Source organism: Bos grunniens, chromosome 25, assembly GCF_055505025.1.
Source record: "Bos grunniens cultivar Pamir isolate PY7600 chromosome 25, Bosgru_T2T1.0, whole genome shotgun sequence".
Classification (NCBI taxonomy): domain Eukaryota; kingdom Metazoa; phylum Chordata; class Mammalia; order Artiodactyla; family Bovidae; genus Bos; species Bos grunniens.
In genome coordinates this window covers 1,744,584-1,764,719 of record NC_141189.1, presented here as the reverse complement: position 1 = coordinate 1,764,719, position 20,136 = coordinate 1,744,584, and the positions used below count along the sequence as shown (strand labels likewise).

Below are 20,136 nucleotides of genomic sequence, written 5' to 3'. Positions count from 1 at the left end.
CAGGACGGGGCTCCTCCAGTCGGAGCTCTGGAGCAGTTCACTCCCAGGGCCTCCTTTCTGTCTTCCCTCCTCCTGGTAGCCGAGTTCCCAGCAGACTCTTGTTGAGCAGTTGGCTGGGGCAGATGCCCAACTGAAGAGGTCACCGAGACCGCTAAGCGCCATCCCTGCTCTGGCACTGAGCTCAGTGTTGCCTTGTTTTGGGGGCTGAGGGGGCTTGGCCTCGCCTGGCCTGGGGTGGGGAAGCCCTCCTGTCAGACTTGGACTGGGCGTCCCTTGTCTCGCTCCTCGGTGGCTGGGCGGGTGAGCGTGCTGGGTCGGACCTGGGGTCCAGCTTCGGGAGGGAAGGGACAGACTCAGGGCCTGCAGTGGCGTCCAGGGCTCTCACGTCCCCGCCTTCCTAGGCCTCCTGGGCCCGGACCCTGACCGTGGAGCAGGCCGCCGCTCCCTCTGTCTGTCCGGACAGGAAGGAGTTGCTTTTGTTTCCATCAAGAGCATGAACACGGCTCCAAGTACTTCCATTTACTGACAACCCTTGCCAAATTAATTTTATTTAATTATCTCCCAGGGCTAAGCTTGAATACATTTTGTGTTAAATTCACAGTTTTCCTTTTTCTAAACGAAATGGACTTAATATCCTTGTTAAAATCTGATTAAAACTAAAATTGAGTTTTTTGAAGTCTGATTATTCCATGAAATGGAATTTTTAAACCTAATTATGGATGGATTTGCATATACTTCTCAGCACCATTGAAAAGAAAGTTGAAATAAATTTATTAATGACATCCTTTCTGTCGTTTCCTTGGGGCATGACGTTAGTGTCGGAGCGGAGGCAGGTGGGGGGAAAAGCTACCTTTCTTTCCCCAGTTCTCAGGAGGGATTTGTTTTCAGCTTTATTCCTTGAAGAATCAGTTCCCAATGACTGTGCACTCAGTCTCGTTTTCATTCCGCCCTTCGCTAATCTACCAGTTTCATAGTTGATAGCCTTTCTGCAGCTCCTGAATTCAAAGCTCTTATCTTGGAGGAGGAGTGTGGGAGGAGGGGATAATGATTGTAGTCTCAGTGGGGGTCCCCCTTTCAGCCCCAAATATGGATTTATAATTAATAAGCTGCCTTCATCCTAACTCTGTGTTACAGGGCTGTTATTAATAAAAGTGAGAATAAACTTGCTCTCTGTGGCCACCTGGAAGTGGGCACGGGGTCTCCAGAGGGCCGCTCCTCATCCTTGGAGAGACACCGCCTTCCGGGGGCACCATTTCCTGTGCCACGTCTGGAGCCACACCGCCTCTGTGGACTTTGTAGCGACTGCGTGGCTGGCAGACCCCCAGCCGTCCTGATCTCAGGTGCTCCGTCCACGAGAGAGACCGTCACTCGCGCTTCCCCGTGGTCCTGCCCTTGCCTCTGTTCTGCTTCCGTCAGTGGTCCGTGCTTTGTGGGTACCGGGAAGGTGATTGCGCGAGCGGTCCTGTGCCAGGGCAGAGGGCGTGAGCCAGGCTGACTGAGCTGCTGCTGGGTCAGTGCTGCTGCACCCCAGCTGACGACCACCCTGCAAGGGTGTGTGTCCAGGTCTTTAAGAGAAACTGAGAACGTGGATCTTTAAAAGCACCACCTGGGCCCAGGGAGCCGCATTTGAAGATGACGCGTGTGCCGCTTGGTTAGGGAGCACAGGTGGCCTGCGTCTCAGCCACCCCGTCTGCCAGCCTCCCGCAGCCCCCTTCCTCGCCACGCTCGCCTCTCTGGCCCGTGTGTGTCCTGGGCCCTCCTGTCCGCAGGCTCCCCCGCACGCTGGGGCCTCTGGGAGCAGTCTTCAGTCTTGTCTCTGTGTCTGAATTACAGTCAAGCCCCGGGGGTCGGAGGGCACGTGTCTCACTGATTCCGAGTTGAGCAGGAGGCCCAGGCTGGACAGGACAGGGAGGGGTAGGGGAAGGTCCAGGCTTTTTAAAGAACATTTGTTTCATTTTTCGCTCTGGTTCCTAGTGGGAGCTTGTCTTGTAGGCGCTTTATGAATGGATCCATTAGGAGCAGAGGTTTGGGGCTGTGCACTCGGTCTTGGTGATGGGCTGGGGATTAAAGGGTTTCTGTCTGGGGCTGTGGGGGAGCCTGATAAACACCAGGATCACATTCGCTGCTCTGTTCTCAACTTGACCTCTTAGAAACTGCTTCAGGTTGTCATGGAGAGGGTGGCAGTCTGTGTGGAGGAGACAGATTACAGGCTGTCTCTGGGGAAGCTGCTTCCTTTGCTGAGCTCCTCATCTGCAGGATGGAGCTGATTCTGCCCACCTCCTGGGGTCTTGGAGGAGATGGGAGGTGATGGAGATGCGTTAGTGACCTGTTGCCGTGCGCAGACTCTGCCCCTAGACCTTGGCGTCTCGGGTCTCTGTGGGTCATGAATCTGGGTGGGACTCTGGATCTCTCAAGAGGCCACACGTACCTCAGGGCTCCAGTGCAGGGCTCCGCTTCCTCACTCGCTTGCACGTGGGCAGGACTCAGGGCCTGGTGGCTGTTGGCCTGAGGCCCTCCACAGAGCGTCCTTCAGCAGGACGGTGTGGCTGCTGGCCTGGCCTGATCGGGGTGGAACAGGCAGCTGTGCTTCGCGCTCTGGCCACAGAGGAGCTGCCCCACCTACGCCACGTTCATTCCCCATAGGCAAGTCCGCCAGTCCAGCCCACGCTGGGGGAGAGGGCTGCAGAGGGAGAATTCTAGGAGGTGCGGGCCTGGGGAGCCACGTCAGAAGCTGCCTTCCACCGCAGGTTTATTTGGAGGACCGAGGTAGAAAGGGATTTACTAATGGTTAAAAAGAGCAATTTTAGTTGTGATGGCATAGAAAAATTCATGTGTTTATAGAAAGCAATTTTACAAACGTTTTAACCTAAAATTCTGAATGAAAGTGTTTAATGTGTGCACTCCGAAGCTTGGGAGAGTCTTACTGTGGCCCCTGATTCAGTCTCTGGGCTGTTTCCCCAGGGAGGGTTATCGGACCTTGACAGCCACTGCAGAGGCCCTGGCCGAGGCCTGGACCCCCACACTCCGCCTCTCGAGGGGTGGCTGGCGGCACAGGGCTTCCCTTTCCTTCTGCTCCATCGCATTCACTCACTCAGTCATCTTGCATGTCTTCTTTCCTGCCCCACTGCACTCGCGGACTGCTCCAGTGCAGTTTTAAATAAAAGTGATGAGGCTGGAGCCGTGCCTGGCGGCCGATCTTTGAGGGAAAGCCTTCGGTTCTTGCTCATCAATGTGATGTTGGTTTTAGGTTCTTGGGATGCTGCTGCTCAGGGTAAGGATGTTTTATTTTATTCTTTGTTGAGAGTTCTTGTTTTAAAATTATGAATGAGTTTTGAATATTATCAGATGCTTTTTATGCATCTGTTGGGATGGTGATGAGGTTTTTATTCAGTGTTCTGTTAATGTAGTTAGTATATCAATTGACTTTTTGCAGTACTTAACCAACCTTGCATTCCAGGGATAAAATCCCCCTCCTTGATCGTGGTATATTATTCTTTTGATGTGCTAGTATTTCATTAAGTTTTTTTGCTTTTCTGTTCTTGAGGAGTATTGCTTTATAGTTTTCTTGTAATATCTTTATCTGGTTTTGGCATCAGGGTCATTTTGGCTTCATGAGATGAGTTGGTAAGGATTTCCTGTTTTCTTAGAAGCGTTCATATATAACAGGCATTATTTCCTGGGTGTTTGATGGGATTTGCCAGTGGAGCCATCTCTGGACCTGTACTTCTCTTTGTAGCAAGGGTTTTACTACAAACGTAGTTCCTTTAATAGGTATAGACTGTCCTGTTAACTGTTGTTTTCAGGGTGAGCTCCCTCCTTTCCCTCCTCCCTCCCTGCACCATTTTACATTCTTCAGCAGCACACAGGGGCTCCAATTTCTTGCCAGCGGTTTCTTCTTTTTCGTGTTATGTTTTGATAATAGACATTTCCACGGACGTGAAGTTGTTCCCCACTGTGGTTCTGGTCTCCATTTCCTAACGATGGTCAGTGTCTTCTCACGGGCTTCTTGGCCGTGTGTCTGTCTGTCTTTGGAGAAATGTCTATTCACATCCTAAGCTAGTTTTTTAATTGCGTTGTTTTCTTGATGTTGCTTTGTGAGGATTCTTGATATATTCTGGGTATTAACTCGGCCCTTACCAGGTGTGATGTTCTCTGTGGGTTGCCTTTTCACTCCCTCGACAGTGTTCTTTGCACAGAATTTTTAATATTGATCGAAGCCCAGCTCGTCTGTCTGTTCATTTGTCGTCTGTGTTCTTGGTGTCATAGCCAAGAAACCACTGCCTAATCGAGCGTCGGGAAGGTTTCCCCGTGTTGTCTTCTACGAGCTCTGTGGTTTTAGCTCCTTGGTCTGTTTTGAGTTTATTTTTGTATGTGGTCTTAGGTAAGGGTCCAGATTTCATCTCAGTTTTCCTGGCATTTGTTGAAAACCACCCTTTCCCTCATTTAACAGTAGTTTGACTGTGTGTGCTGGGTTTGTTTCTGGGTTTTCTGCTCTGTCCACTGCTTCATGCCAGGCAGGACCACTCTGTTTCCATCACTGTGGCTTTGTGATAAGTTTTGAAATCAGCAAATATGAGTCTCCGACTTGATCTTTTTTTTTTTTTTTTAATTTTCAAGATTGTTTTGGCTATTCTGGATCCTTGAGATTGTATATGAATTTTACGGTGGATTTTTCTGTCTCTGCGAAAGTGTGGTTGGGGTCTGAAAGGGACCGCGTGGATTCTAGCTGTTTTCTTTGAAGTGAGAAACTTAATCAGCTCATTCTGAGAAGATGCTACCAGACGCCCGCGTTGGAGTGATTGCTATTTGTCAGTCACTGTTTTCACATAAAATATTTTTCCCCCCTAAAAAGTGGATCTTAAATCATGGTGCTATTCAGTATAGACTATTTTGTTTATTTTTTAAAAATTATTAGAAAACTAGCCTTTGTTTTTATCTGTGCTGGCTGTTTGTTGCTGCGTGGGCTTTTCTCTAGCTGTGGTGAGCGGGGCACGCCCTCTGGGTGCAGAGCACAGGCCTCTCACTGTGGGGCTTCTCTTGTTACAGAGCCTGGGCTCTAGGGATCTTGGACGTCAGTAGTTGGAGCACGTGGGCTCAGAAGGCACTGCTCACGGGCTCCAGAGCACGGGCTCAGCAGTTGTGCTGCACAGACCCGGTGGCTCTGTGGCATGTGGGATCTTCCTAGATGAGGAATTGAGCCCACATCTCCTGCATCGGCTGGCGGGACTCTCTACCACTGAGCTAAGAGGGAAGCCCAGGATAGACGATTTTAGACGACAGTGCTGCCTTCTCCGACTCATCCTTGCTGCCCTGGTCTTCCAGGCTCTTGGCTCCTCTTTCCACCTGGGACCTGGCTCTCCCAAGTGCTGCCCCCTGGCCGTGGGCTCGCTGAGAGAGTAGAAGCCTCGTGGTAGCGGAGATCCCTGCCAATGGTGGGCGGACACATTCTTGCCTTTATCCAGGTTAGGACAGGAGTCCCTCCCAGTCCCACCAGCTTCCTAGGATTAAAGGTGGTCTCTGCTTCCCAGAAATCTAAAAGCTGATTACTTCAGAGAATACCTGTGTATTGCTACATCTCGTTCACGTCCCTTGACAGTGGCATTCAGTGAGGCCTTAAAAAAAGGAAATTTTTTTTCAATTCCTTTAAAAATGTTTAATTGAGGATAATAATACAGTGAAAGGATTGACCTTAAGTTTTGAAATTGTGTCACCTGTCAGTCAGCACCTCAGTGAAGTTTATGAAGTTTCCATAGGCTCAGAAATTTTCCTCTGTCTCTTCCCGTCGATGCCTACCCCAGGGACAGCCACTGTTCTCGGCTCCTGTAGATTGTTTTTTTCTGTTCTTCAGTTGTAAACACATGGAACGGCGAGTGTGTGTATTGCTTAATTGCTGTCTTGTTCCGCCTGGGGCTCCCGGGGCTGAGATGAGGCTGAGCCAGCAGAGGCTGGGGGCCTGGTCCCTCGAGTAAGGCTTGGAGCGAGCCCCTCTGGCACGCCCTCCTTCACCCCGTCCCCCCCCCCACCCCCCCGCCCCGCCGCCGTCTGACATCTGACATCTGAGATTCTGTTTCAGTGTTGGAAGTGGTCCATTGTGTGACCGTCTCGCAGTTCATGTGTCCATCCCTCTGTGGACATTCAGATTGTTTGCAGCTGCTGGCTGCTGTGCGTGAAGCTGCTGTGACACTATGGCCAGGTCTGTGCATACTGTGCTGTTACTTCTCTTGGGTCAGTTCCCGAGAGCACATTAGTACACCAGGTGCCTTCCAGCATGGCTGTATGATTTTACTTGCCTGCCCACATCGTATGGGAGTTCCTGTTGCATCATAACTTCACCAAATTTGAGCTGTTTAAAAAGAAATTGTGGTTATTCCAGTGGGAGTGATATGGTCTCTCCCCTAGACCTCCGGACTGGGGAGGAAGAAGGACCTGGTGCAGGTGGCGTGGCTTCACGTCCGGGGGCTCAGGTGGTGTGGCTTCAAGTCCGGGGGCTCAGATGACGTGGCTTCACGTCCGGGGTCTCGGGTGGCGTGGCTTCACGTCTTGGGGGCTGGGGGACACGGTTACTGGAGACGTCGGCAGAGCTGTGGAGTCAGGGTCAGGGTGGGGAGCCTCCGCCCCGGCTGTGAGCAGTCTCATGACAGTGGTGACCTGCAGGGAGGCTGTGGTCCAGGGTTTCGATTGCCTTTATGTCTTTGTTTTGGGTGCCACAGAAACAACACGGTCTCCGCTTCAGTCCCATTATTCTTATCACAGAGCCTCACCAGACCTTTCACAGTAGGAAATTATCGGTAATAAGTTAACCGTAGCCGTTAAGCCTCAGCAGTGCTGCTCAACTTTGATGAAACCCATTTATCAGTTTTTGTCTTTTATGGTTAGCGGTTTTTGTGCTTTAAGGAGTCTTCTCACATTCCGTGGTTGGAGATGAGCTTTCTTATGTTTTCTTCTAGAATCTCTTTGTTTTGATTCTTTATGTGCTGGCCTGTGGTTCGTGCCACGTGGCGCCTGAGGCTGGAGTCGAGGCTTCCCTCCCCGCTTCTGTCGAGTTTCAGTGGTTATTTGGTAAAGTGGCTCCTCTGCCTTGGAGCTGCTTTGTTTCTGTCAGGTAAGTTTGCTGTATTTGTGGCCGCTGTTTCTGGATCAGGTTTTCTTCTGTTGATACGTGACTGTCTTCATGCCAGTACTGTGCTTTCTCGATCGCTGTGTGTTTGTACTAAGTCTTAAGGTGCTGCAGGTCGTCTACGTTTTTCCTTTGTTAACATTAAGCTCTTAGAGGTTCTTTTGCTTTTCTATATACGTTTTATAAATAGGTCATCAATATCTGCCAAAAAAGCCCTGTTGTGATGTGTATTGATTTTTGCATTGAATTTATAGGTCAGTTTGGAGAGGATTGACGTCTTCATGACTTTTCACTTCATGGTGTGTATGCCTCTTTCATTTTCACAGCAATAGTCTGTAGCTTTAAATGTAGTAGTCTTGTGGGTTTCTGGATGTGTTACCTATTTTATTTAACTCAGGAATTAATGAAGGACTAGTAGCTGGTCCAGAGGAGGTTTAAAGTACCACGTGTTTGTCATCAGAGAGGGACCCCTGAATCGGTTTGAGATGCCAGCGAGGGGGAGCTGTCAGCCTCCACCGGGCAGTGAGCCTCGGTGTCCCCAGCCTGTACCAGGCAAAGAACAGGGCTCTTTGCATCTGTTAGTTTTCTTCTACTTGTGCTCGTGTGCTCAGTCATGTCCGACTCTCTGCAGCCCCACGGACTGTATCCCGCCAGGCTCCTCTGTCCATGGGATTCTCCAGGCAAGAATACTGGGGTAGGTGGCCATTTTCTCTTCCCGAGGTTCTTCCCGACCCAGGGATTGAACCCACATCTCCTTCATTGGCAGGTGGATTCTTTACCTCTGAGCCACCTGGAAACCCCTTTTTTCTACTCACTAACTTGTAAAATAGCTCAAAGATTAGAAGACAGATATACTTCATAGGTAGCTGGATGGGCACCAGGTCGTCTTTTTCTGCCCATTCAAGGTTTCCACTCTCCTTCTTCTTGATTATAACAATCTCAAAGCTTATTCTTGATCATAAAACATGGATGGTCCCAATAGGTTTGACCCAACCATTGACGTGTGTGCAGTAGGTGTATCAGTATCGGGGACCGCACATCTCTGGAGGCCCAGTGTGGGCTGGGGGGCCGGACTTGGTTTCCCCTCGGTCCATGGGCCCACAGGCAGTCTGGCACCGGGGCCGGGGGAGATGGGCTTGGTTTCCCCTCGGCTCGTGCGCCCACAGGTGGTCTGGCACCGGGGCTGGGACAGCCGCATGTCTCCTTGTGCAGCTTCTGCCTCGAGTCCTCGGGTGCCCCCGCCCCTGAGGGGCTGCCTCACACTCTGGGCTCACGTGGCTCTGTCCTGTGTCACCCCGGCCACGCGCCTGTGTGTCCCCCTCTTTGGCAGGCTCCAGCGTGTTGCCCACTGTGTGTGCTGGTGGTCCTCACGGGCAGCAGCTCTGCCCTGCGCCCAGGGGCTCCACGAGGTCCCCTTTCTGTCGGCGCCCTCGTCACGGACTGTGACAGTGGACCTGTGGCCCTGGTGGAAGGCCCCTCGCTCGGCCCCCACTGGCCGGTTCTGCCGACCTCTCCCCCAGCTTGGTGGCGTGGACGTGCCTGTGGTGACGCAGGCTGGCCTGCCATGGCACCCTGAGCTTGTTGCCCATGGCCCTGTTCTGAGCTCGTGGCTCAAGTTGTGTTTGGGGCCATTATCCAGCTTTCTTTTTCAATGTTTAAAGCATTCAAAAGATAAACTTTCCCAGAGAGTGAGGGAACAGGGAGAGAAAATTATGGCATTTGTTTGAAAGGTTCTGAACGCTTTTTTTTTAGCTCAAACAGTTCAAAGAGCGCCTCTTGTTAATCAGAGGAATATTCCAGCGTCCCTGGGGTGGTCACACTGGCTTAATTGGAACCCAGGCTGCTTTGAAGTCCTTTTAATCCTGCCTGAGCTGGGAGGAAGAATTCGAAGGCAGCAACTGTAAATTTGAAATTTCTTCATTTTATTTACATGTGTCTGGGGAGCCGTGTAATTCACTTCCCTGAAGCAGTTCGGCCTATTGCTGCTAGTGGACGGCCAGGTGAAACCGGACCTGCGTGTGCTGTCGTGGAGGGCCAGCTCTAGGACCTTCTCGGCCACAGAGAAGCTAGCCGCTGACAGACCGCGAGCTGGCTACGGGCTCGTCTTCGCCATGCGTGTCAGCCGCATGCGCCATAGCCCTGTGTCTGCAGGTCCTGGCTGGCTGCAGGGGCCCCTGTCCTCTCCCTCCTCGGGGTGGGGCGCACAGCCAGGCTCTCATCCCCTGCCTCCCCCGCCCCTTCTCCCCAGCCCCTGAGCGATTTTATGGACTCTGATGGTCATTGAGCAGGTGCTGGCTTCATTTTGTATTACCTGGAGACTGGTGGTACTGTCTGTTCCGGATGGATGGGGAAGTTTTGGGTGGGTCGGGGGTTGGGCCTTGTCCTGGAGGGCTTCACCACCAGCAGAGACGAGAGCCCCGAAGGGGTCCAACCGGCCTCCCAGGCACCTGTGGAGGCCTCTGCAGGGCTCCGTAGGTCGTCCCTGTTTTGTGTCCGGGGAGGAGCAGAGCTGGGCACGGACAGGACCCGGTGCCTCTGGAGCAGGGCCCTGCCCTCTGCGCTCTGGTCTCTCCCTGTTAATCAGCGCTTTTGGAGCTGTGCCTGGAGACATTCAGAGTCTCCTCATGTCTGCTCTGGAATGAGGCCGGGAGTAGATAAATGTTCTCATAATATGTCACGAATTTCTACATCAGTCTGTGCTACAATAACCAAATCAGAGGTGGAAATGTTAATTTATGTAAATCTTATTCTTAGTGAATTCATACTGGTAACCAGTAACTGCCACTTTGCTTTCTAATTGGACACAGATATCATTTTGGCTATGTGTTCTTTAATGCCTATAATTCATAATAGCGTAATGCTCTTGCACGTTGAGTCCTTTATATGCAGTATTCTCATGACAGCCGCGTGTGGTGGACACTATTATTACAGTCATTTTCCCGAAGAGGGACCTGAAGTTTGGAGAGGTTAATGATTGTCAGAGGTCACATAACTAGGAGTGAATGGAGTTAGAATTTGAGGTATTAACTGCTTGCTGTTGCCTCTCTGTGCTTTGGTGGTTTGTGGAATCTGCTTTTTGCATTGGTCTCCCATCTGTGCTGTGTCTGATTCTTTCAGAAAGTAGGGTGGCAGCTCTTGGAAGAGCTGTGCACCCAAGTGCCTCTCCTGAAACTGGCCAGCACCCCTCATCGTTCTCTGAAACGTCCTGATAGATTGCTGCAGCACAGCAGATGCTTGGGACGTAGGCTAATTTTTTTTAAAAGACATTTTGAAGGGCACTATCCACAGACAGAAATGTCTTTAAAGAGTAGATACAGCCTCCTCTGGACCCACCCTCAGGTTAAGAACCCCACCCCATCCCTCCTCCCACCTCCAGAGCCAGCCCTGTGTGTTCATCGTGGCAGGATGCCCGGGGGTTGCAGCCCCCTGAGTGGTGCTGGGCTCTCCGAGATGAGCCTGCTTCTCTGCCAGTTTCACATGTTATTGTAATCACACAGTTTAATTAAATACTGTAAGAGTCTGGTGAAAAGTATGTGAAGAGAGCAGTGTTTTTGTGAAAGCAAAGTTGGATGTTTTGAAAAGTCTCAAAGGAAAATTTCTAAAAAGAAGCTGTTGAGTAAAGTGAATTGACTATAGAAAACTAGGAGAAAAGTTATAAAATTTAGGAAGATGGCAGGTGTCTATTTGAAAGAAACAGCTAAAATCATGAATTATAATTTGTGGTTTATACAGAAATATAACATGAAGCTCCAGTTTAGTGGACCCATATTTGAAGAAGAAGTTCGCAGCTTGGAGAATGATTGTGTACATGTAATATCTTAGGTTAAAATGTTTGCGATATGGATATTGATTACCTGCTTTAGCCAACTTTTGGGAACAGTGACCCGGCTTGATTACTTCAGATGGGAAGTTTTTTATTAATATATTTTTGCCAGACTTACAATGCAAATTATTCTTATTATTATACCTAGCTAAACATCATTTAGAAATGATATACGATTATTTCATTATAAGTGGTTATAATTAGTTTCTAATGCATTAGTTCATCACGAAATAATTATTTTCTCTTTTGAAAAATTTTGTATAATATCTGATTCTAAAGTATAAGTTTGTAATGCTAAGTTTTAGAAAAGTTATTTTGCAAATAGGTATTATATTTCCTTGGTATACATTAGACCTTTTTAATATACTTTACAGAGGGACTGTAATTTATGTAACCTGTAACACTAAACTTCTGATCCAGTGCTCTGAGTTCAAACTCGGGTAGAATTTAGTTGGATAGTTACTATTCTGCAGAGCCATACTGCCTTCTTTATTCTTTCAGCTCACGTTTATTGAAGGCCCGAGGCTGAGGGCTGTTGGCAGGAGTGTGGGAGTGCCGTCATCGGATGAGGCCTGGGGCTGAGAGAGTGGCTCAGGGTGAGGGCCCACGGGACGTGGGCTTCGGGGGCTCTGAGTACAGTGGTTGGTCTTGTAGACCTCCCTGTGACTGGGGAGACAGGACCAGCGTGGTCCTGGGAGTCGGGAAGGCCTGTAGATGTGCGGTGACCTGGAGCAGCCCAGGCCTCTCGTCCCAGCAGGCAGGCAGGTTGGCTGCTGGGCAGGCAGGTTGGCTGCTGGGCAGAGGACCTGGTCTCGTGTGAAAACCGCCGTTGGTCACAGGGGTGGGCTGCGCCTTGATGAGGGTCCCCTGTGCTGGGTGCCCCACGCGGGCCTTCAGACGTGTGCCCTTTGGGTGTGTGCCTGAGCCCGCGTCTATTCTGGGTCACCTCTCGGGGAAAGAGTGACTTGCTCTCCGTCCATCTGGGACACAGCAGCTTGAGGAGCAGTCTGATGGCCGCCGTCCACCATGTGGCCAGGATGGCATGGCCTGGCCCCGGGCTTGGTGCTGACAGACCGATGGCCTTCTTCCCCTAAAGGTTGGTTCCTGTGGCCTCAAGATGGTCAGTGGTCACAGGCTTCCTTCTCTGGAGTATCCAGCACCCTGCGTGGCCTCAGGGCTGGGTGCTGCTTCTCCCTATCCCGGGCTGTGGGCCAGGCTTTGCCAGTCTTCGGTGACATGAATCCTCCCCAGCTTCCCTACATGCTGCTGCTGCCGCCAGGTTGCTTCAGTCGTGTCCGACTCTGTGCGACCCCATGGGCAGCAGCCCACCAGGCTCCTCTGTCCACGGGATTCTCCAGGCAAGAATACTGGAGTGGGTTGCCATTTCCTTCTCTCTCCCTACATGACTGGGTCAGATTATCAAAACCCCCTGATTCGCCAGGACGTGCTGTGACTTTGCAGCCATGAATGCCCTTGCTCCATTTGGGCTTTAGCACCAAGCTTTTCTCCATGATGTGTCTGGTTCCCACCTGTGCATATTTTCTGCAGAAGCCTGTCTGGGAGAGAGTCCACCCCACCTGCGTGTGCCCCTCTCTGACAGGGCCTTCTGACCCACTCTTTGGGCTGTGGCTCTGTGTCCTGCGGGCTTCTCTTCTGGAAAATAACACCATGGAAGAGAGCTTGAGGTTTCTTGCTTGTTAATTAGTTTTCTGGTTGTCGCTGTTTGATTCATTTTAGAAATGGGAGTCCTCTGGATCTCGTGTCTTTCAGGCCCGTTGAAACAGCTCTGTGAGCTTCAGCAAGAGTGCTGGCATCTGCTGTCAGGAGCCTCAGAGTAGCTCTGCTGGAGCTGGAGTGCCTCTGCCTCGAGAATGAACCACTGGGCCCCACTCCCCGGGCTCCTGTTCTGCTCGCAGCTGACCTCGAGCCAAAACTCAGCTGCAGATTGAACAGAGACTTTCCCCCTTCAAAGCCCACCAGTTAGAGTTAAAAGGCTTTGCAGCTGAACCCAGAGTTTAAACAGCAGATGCCACAGCTTGGGCTGCAGTTGGGACTGTCGCGCTCCTGTCATCTCTTGAGTCGGCGGATCCCAGGGCCCTCTGAAGGCCTCCACTTCTAGCTTTTGAAGCGGAAGTTTGGGGGTGGTTGGCTCTTCCTGCTGCGTGCGCCTGTGCTGTTTTGGGCTGCGATGGCACTTGGCCCGACTCCTGCTGGTCACAGGCACATAGCCAGTCTCCAGGGCACCCTCGGGGAGCAGCTCCGAGTACTCCAGGTCAGGAGACTCTGGAAAATCAACATTCCTCCTGCCAGTGGGGGGCACTTTGGCCTCTGGCCTTTGATTTGATGTGTGGTGAAGGCTGCAGTGGTTTAATAATCCTTCTTGATTCAATAGCCCTTCAGGAACCTCCCTCTGGCCCACTTGGCGCTCCTGATGGGCAGATGGTGGCAGCGTCCCCAGGTGGCCCTTTGCTGTGTCCCCGGGCGCCTGGGCTCTGCTGTGCTGAGCCTCCCCGGGGGAGCCCCGTCTCCCGTCAGCGCCTCTGCCTGCCCGGCTGGCGTTGCCAGTGGCGTTGCCGCATGGGGAGCGTGTGCGTGGCTTTTCCTGTAGTTTTTATTTGTACTTATGCATATAATATATAAATGCTCATCAAAAGAAATTCAAATAAGGCACGTGAAGTTTAAGATCCCTTTGATTTTAACCACCCCTCTTGGCCCTGACCTGGCTAGGTTATATTCTGTAAATATGCGGGCACATCGGTGCCTTTCTTTAGAAATAAGCAGTGGAGGTGCAGTTTTGGGTGCATATGGAAAGATGCACCCTTTCTCTGCGTGCCTGCCGGCCTGCTCTGCCTCCCCGAGGAGGGGCAGGGTGCATATGGAAGTGGACACTCTACACTTGAGGCATTTCTCTGCGTGCCCGCGGGCCTGCTCTGGCTCCCCGAGGAGGGGCAGGCGCACTTTGGGAGCGTGGGGTCTTGGCACACCTCCTGCTTGCAGTGCTGGCTGAGGCCCTGCCTGCGGGCCGGGTGCTCCTTAGGGTCTGAACAAATGAACGCGTCCTCCCCGAGGCCTAGAAATCAGTGTCTCCCCCTCCTGCCCTCCCCTTCCTCCCTGCTGTGTGGTCCACACAGAAGATGCTGTCTTCCTCCTCTCTGCTCCGCGCTCAGCCCTGCAGAGCTTGGAGAGCCAGCACGGAGGGAGGTGCTAGCGATTACGAGACACTGGGTGTGTCTGCTTGCCCTCCACCCGGGTCAGGGCACAGGGGCAGAGGCCTGGGCCTCGGGGAGGGCACGCGCCCCTTGGCCCCCGCGCTGTGTGGAACCGGCCCCCGACGCCTGACTTGGCAAACACAAGCGGGGCCAGAGCGAGCGCTGGGCCAGGCCCTCACTGGATGCTGTCAGGGGTGTCCCTGCGGCGCAGGCTGTGGTGCTGGGGCTCTTTGGGATGGGGTGTCCCTGTGGTGTGGGCTGTGGTGCTGGGGCTCTTTGGGACGGGGTGTCCCTGCGGTGCAGCTGTGGTGCTGGGGCTCTTTGGGACGGGGTGTCCCTGCGGTGCGGGCTGTGGTGCTGGGGCTCTTTGGAACGGGGTGTCCCTGCTGTGAGGGCTGTGGTGCTGGGGCTCTTTGGAACGGGGTGTCCCTGCGGCGCAGGCTGTGGTGCTGGGGCTCTTTGGGATGGCCATGAAGACGCGTTGTGCGTGACCTGCGGGCTCGCCTGACGGGGCTGGCCACTGGCTCTGGGCGATGGCACTGCGCCTGGGGCTGGGGTGTGGCCGGAGGCTGCCTGCGGAGTCTGCCCTGGCCTTGGGCCCTGCGCAGCCTCCCCGCCGCAAGCTCTCAGTGGGAGCAGCTCCCTGCGTGCTCGGATGAGCCGCACCCCCCTGGGGAGTTGCTGCGGGGGGCTCTTGTTTGCGTGGCTGGTCGAGAGGGAGGAGTGGCGTGGGGGGTAGAAGAAAGCCAGCTGCCTGCTTAGTTTATTCAGATATGGAGCCAGTCCCCTTGATGGCTTGTTGAAGTAGCTGCTCAAAAGTTCCAGCGGGTTTGGGGTCTGATGGCTGCCCCGAGGTTCAGCTGGAGAGTGTGCGCCTCGGCCACCGGCTGGCATGGCCGCGTGTAGGTGGCCCCAGCCTGCGGGTGTCCCGGGAGGGTGCAGGTGCCTGAGCCGTCAGCGGGAGTAGAGCGTTTCTGAAGAAGAGCATGTTAAGTTCATTTTTCTCTTCATTTGACCATTCCCAATTTCTCCTCATTATTAAATGGTTACATTTCAAATTATCTTTACTTCAGAGGAGAACGGAGGGCCTTGGTTGAGAGCTTTCTGTGTCAACTCTAGTTCCTGGCTTTGTGGGGCTAGTTTGTGCCTCAGGGCAAGACCCTGGTTTCTAAATTGCCGTCCTGTGCTCCCAGCCCTGCCGTTGCCCTCCAGCTTCCAGACAGGTTTCTGCCTGGAGGACATTGCACACAGCTTGCCTGTGATGAGAGAATACCGCCCCCTCAGCTCATGAGGCCCCCAGAGGGTGTGTGGCCGTCTGTCTGACAGACGCTTCCCCTTGGGCCCAGAGGGACTGGTGACCTTGTAAAGGTAGACGTGCGTAGTTTCATCGGTTTTGAATATAGTTTCCATTGATTTAATAATAGTTTGCATACTCCTTAGCATAAAAAATAGAAGATAACTTCAATCTCTTTAAAATGTTAAAAAAAAAAAAAACCCTCTTGGCTTAAAAGGGTTTACTTGGTTCGCTTACTTACTCTCTGAGGTCGGCAGACATGAGGAAGCTCTGAGAAGAATGGGGATCTGGCGTTCAAGGCTGGCTCAACCCCTCCCCTCTTAGATTTCAGTTTTCACAGGTCTCTGCTGGTGAGCATTTTTCATGTGTTTTCTCATCCACAGAGCTGGCTGGCATTCAGGGCAGAGCAAGGATAGAAATCTTGGCATCATGCCTCTTGGTTCCTCACACATCAAGGCCGTGTCCTCACAAAATGTGCAGGAAAGGGTGTTTTTCTGGCAGCCGGGGACGGCCTGCATGAGGCGATGTGAAACGAAGAGGGCCTGGCCTTCCCTGCTGGGGGGTGCTGAGGACAGAGGCCTGTGTGGGGCGGCTGTGGGCTCTGCTTCGTGCCAGGGCTGCGCTGGGCCTTCAGGACACACTGCCGGCACGCGGGGGCCTTAGGCTTCACGCCTAGTGATAGCAGACCCAGGAGGCCCCGCTGGTCACAGGGCAGATGGTCCTGAGCAGCCTTGTGATGAGGCGAGGAGAGGCTTGGGGGCTTCTCGGAGGAAGTGACAGCTGTCCCGAGACCTCTCCAGTGAGGATGAGAGAGGCCTGGGGAGGCTGAGGGAGGCGTTCTGCAGGCCCAGGGTTAACCATCACGGATATTCCGGGAGCGGATGGGTTGGTGTGTCCAGGCAGCAGAGGAAAGTCTGGCGGGAGGCGGAGAGGCCCCTCCAGGCCTGGTGGCTCGGGGTCTGTGGGCTCTGAACATGAGGCTCAGCTCAGCAGCTTTCTGTGAGTGGCCCTCGGACAGGCGGGACAGCAGGGGCAACTTCAGCAGGAGTGGGGAGGCCAGAGAGTGCTCTGGGCCTGGGTGCTGTGCTGGCTCTGGGGCTGGGAGAGGAGCCTGTGCGCACTGCGCTGTCGCCCCGTGGAGCCCTGGGCCTGAGCCCCGGGCCTGTGCTCGCCTCCACGTGGCGCCTGAGGATGGTTTTGCTTTGCGTTTCTCTAAGAATTAGTGGTGTTGAGCATCTTTCATTTTTTTTAATGCCATGTTAGCTCCATGCAGGGCTCAGGAGTCTTTGCTCTCCACTTGATGTTCCATCTCTGTCTCTCGTCTTTCTTCCTCTTTGAAGACATTAAAAAAAACCCGTTCTTTGACGCTGATGTGTAGTTAGTTTACAGGGCTGGTATTTCAGGACTGCGCTGACAGTACAGCACAGGGCTCAGTTACGTGTGTCTGTCCTTTTTCAGGGTCTTTCCCGTTGTAGGTTATCACAAGGCGCTGAACGCAGTCGCCTCTGCTCTACAGTAGGTCCTGTCGTTTATCTGCTTTATTTGTATTTATTACTTTCATTTTTCACTTTCATGCATTGGAGAAGGAAATGGCAACCCACTCCAGTGTTCTTGCCTGGAGAATCCCAGGGACAGAGGAGCCTAGTGGGCTGCCGTCTCTGGGGTCGCACAGAGTCGGACACGACTGAGCGACTTCACTTTCACTTTTCACTTTCATGTATTAGAGAAGGAAATGGCAACCCACTCCAGTGTTCTTGCCTGGAGAATCCCAGGGACGGGGGAGCCTGGTGGGCTGCCGTCTGTGGGGTCGCACAGAGTCGGACATGACTGAAGCGACGCAGCAGCAGCAGCAGCAGACTTTGATAATGGCCGTTGTTGCCGGCGTGAGGTGGGCCCGAGCACGGTTTGGATTTGCGTCTCTCTGAGGATTAGTGGTGTTGAGCGCCCTTCCTGTGCCTGCTGGGCGTGTGAATGGCGAAGGCACTTCTGTGCACGCTCTCCTGAGCCGGGTGCTGAGCTGGAGGACAGGGCTCAGGTTGAGGCTCCGTGCTGGGAGAGCGGGCGACCTTGGAGCCCACCGTCACGGACTTTTAGTCTCAGTTTCCCCGTCTGTGAAATGGAGACGGTGAGCAGCGCGTCTGCCGTGACCATTGGCCTGATCGTCCCCCTGGAGGCGTTTCGACACGGGAGGCACCGTGCCCGTGGCGCCTGCTGTTCCCCCGCTGCCGTCCGCGCGCGTGGTGTCTGAGAGGAGGGAGGAGGCTAGCGTGCCCGGGCACCCTGTCTGCGGGCCGCTGGCAGGCGCGCTTCCTCCTCACTTCACGTCCTCTGCGAGGCAGTGATGCGACGTACCGACTTGGTTTTCACAGGCGTGGGCTGGCACGAGTGACGTCCCCAGTGCCACGTGGCCGGCGGCCGGCTGTGCTGTGAGCCCACACACGCTGTCCGGGGGCCTCACAGGCCCTGACTCGCCCGGCTCTGAGGTCCGCCAGCAGCTTGCCTGGCTTTGGGCCGGCCCCTAGGGTCAGAGCCCCGTCCCCTGCGGGCACATCCCCCTGACCTCATGTGTTCTTGTCCCCCCAGGACGCCAGAGGACCTGTCTAGGTTCATTGTGGAGCTGCAGCAGCGCGAGCTGGCCCTGAAGGACAGGAACAGTGCCATCACCAGCAGGTAGGCCTGGCGGCCGCGCTTATCCAACAACCAACTTGCTTTGGAGAGGCCTTGCGGGTGAGCGTGCCCCTGGCTTCGCAGAGTGGGGCAGGCACGGCAGATGTGCGGTGTCCCTCATCCTGCCCCGCCGCACTGAGGCCCTACCCTGCGCCTGGGGGTCCAGGGCCAGGGCCTCCCCGCGCCCAGCCTGCGGTGTGTCCTGTGCCCGCTCTTACTCAGACGCCTGCTGGTGTCCCGGGCCAGTTCCACTCTGCCGTGACTCCCAGGCCAGCCGGGCCCCAGGCGTGAGGCTCAGTCCTACAAGGTGCGCCTGCGCGTCCATCTGGCCGGGAGTGCAGGGTCCTCCCTGCCTCTGATCAGGTGCTGGAGTGATGGCTGGAACTCAGGAAAGCGCTCTGTCTTGGATCACGGGTTTGTTGTGAAGCGTGCAGCTCAGATCAGCTGGACGGGAAGAGACGCCCCAGGCTTGTGTGGGGCGGGGGCAGGGCTGCCCTGTCCGCTCCGGGCGTGCTGCCCTTCCAGCGCCGCCTCGTGTCCACCGCCTCGGAGGCCCCTTTTCAGGGTTTCTGTGAGTTTCCTGCTTGGTTAAGTCTCAGCCGTTGGTGACTTCCTGGCTCTCCAGCCCACTCCCCTCCCTGGAGGCGGCGGGGAGGGGGCAGGTGGAACTTCCCGCCTCTCTTCCCAGCGTTGGTTCCTCTGGCACCCTCCACCCCCCCAGCCCCACGCTGCCCAGGGGTCTGGCCGAAGGGACACTCACATCATTCACTGTTGAGGAAATTCCAGGGCTTTGTAGAGCTCTGTGCCGGGAAAGGGGAGCCCGCCCACGTGCCGGCCTGCTCCTCCTGAACCATGCGTGGGCCTGTCCACTGCTGTCCGCCTCCCTCCTCTGGGGCCCAGGCAGGCTTCTCTCATGTATGCAGGGTGGCTGCCTACATCCTGGGTGTCGAGTCAGAGGCAGGAGGAGAGGCCTCTCCTTTTTGGAACAAGGAAACCTTTCCTAGGACCCCCACTGCTGGCAGACTCCCCCCAGTCATGCTCCCTGCCCCAGACCAGGTGCCCACGGAGGATGAGGTCAAACTAGGCGGTTCCCGCTTAGAGTCACTTGAAGGTGGACCGTCGTGTGAGGTCAGCCCCTCCGGTGAGGAAGGCTCGGGGCGGCTGAAAGGATGGTGACCAAGAGGGACCTTGGACGCTCACCCTCGCCCTGACGGGCTGGTGGGAAGGGGTCTGTGAGGTCAGCCTGTGGGCCGTGGTCACCCCCCGCAGCCTCACCCCCTGTGCAGACTGTGTGTTAATAGTTTATTAATAACCAAAGGAAGGCTTTCTTATTTTGGGGGCTGATGTCACTTTGAAAATTGCTTTTAGAAGCATCTGGTTGTGTTGGACATAATCACATCAATTTAGTTTAAAAACCTCAAATGATAAAGATTGCCTTTTGCTTTCAAAGTTGCTGTCAGATGAAATGGGCGTTAAAAGTGACTTGAAATTAAAGCTTTAACATTTTTCCACGCAATCCTCTTTATTTTACTTTGAATTTGAAACAGAATGAACTATTACAGGAAAGGAAACTTGTCTGCATCTTTCTCCCGCCAAACTGTGAGGTGCTTTCCGAAGTTTCCTGCTTGAGCAGCAGCAGGAAAGTCCGCCTCTCAGAGCTGTGAGTGTGGCTCAGGGAGGTCAGCCTCTCGGAGCTGCGAGTGTGGCTCAGGAAGGTCAGCCTCTCAGGGCTGCGAGTGTGGCTCAGGAAGGTCAGCCTCTCAGGGCTGCGAGTGTGGCTCAGGAAGGTCCGCCTCTCAGAGCTGTGAGCGTGGCTCTGGCTGTGGTCCTCGGCGGTGAGTCAGGCGTCCCAGCTCTTCTGTGGGCTGGGTTTAGAAATGGCCTCGCACTGCAGGGAGCGGTCCAGCACGGAGGGGAGGTGGTCTGGGGGACTGGGGGCCCCTCGTCCGCCTCTCAGGACCCTTGGGTTCCCTCTGAGATCCAGTGCAGCTGCCCCGGGAGCAAGGGCGTCTCAGGCCTCCTGAGG

The 20,136-nt window shown here is 54.0% G+C and overlaps 1 protein-coding gene across 15 annotated transcripts in view; it reads left to right on the top strand.

The window, feature by feature from the left end:
* The window catches only part of MAD1L1 (mitotic arrest deficient 1 like 1), a 286,697-nt gene that overhangs the window by 31,500 nt on the left and 235,061 nt on the right, over positions 1 to 20,136 (top strand). For 11 of the 15 annotated variants that reach the window (XM_086376992.1, XM_086376989.1, XM_086376994.1 and 8 more), the window contains one exon: positions 18,027 to 18,113. In XM_086376992.1, the coding sequence (XP_086233118.1) occupies positions 18,027 to 18,113 (87 nt within the window). The other 4 variants (XM_086377004.1, XM_086377005.1, XM_086376998.1 and 1 more) reach the window with 4 other exon arrangements.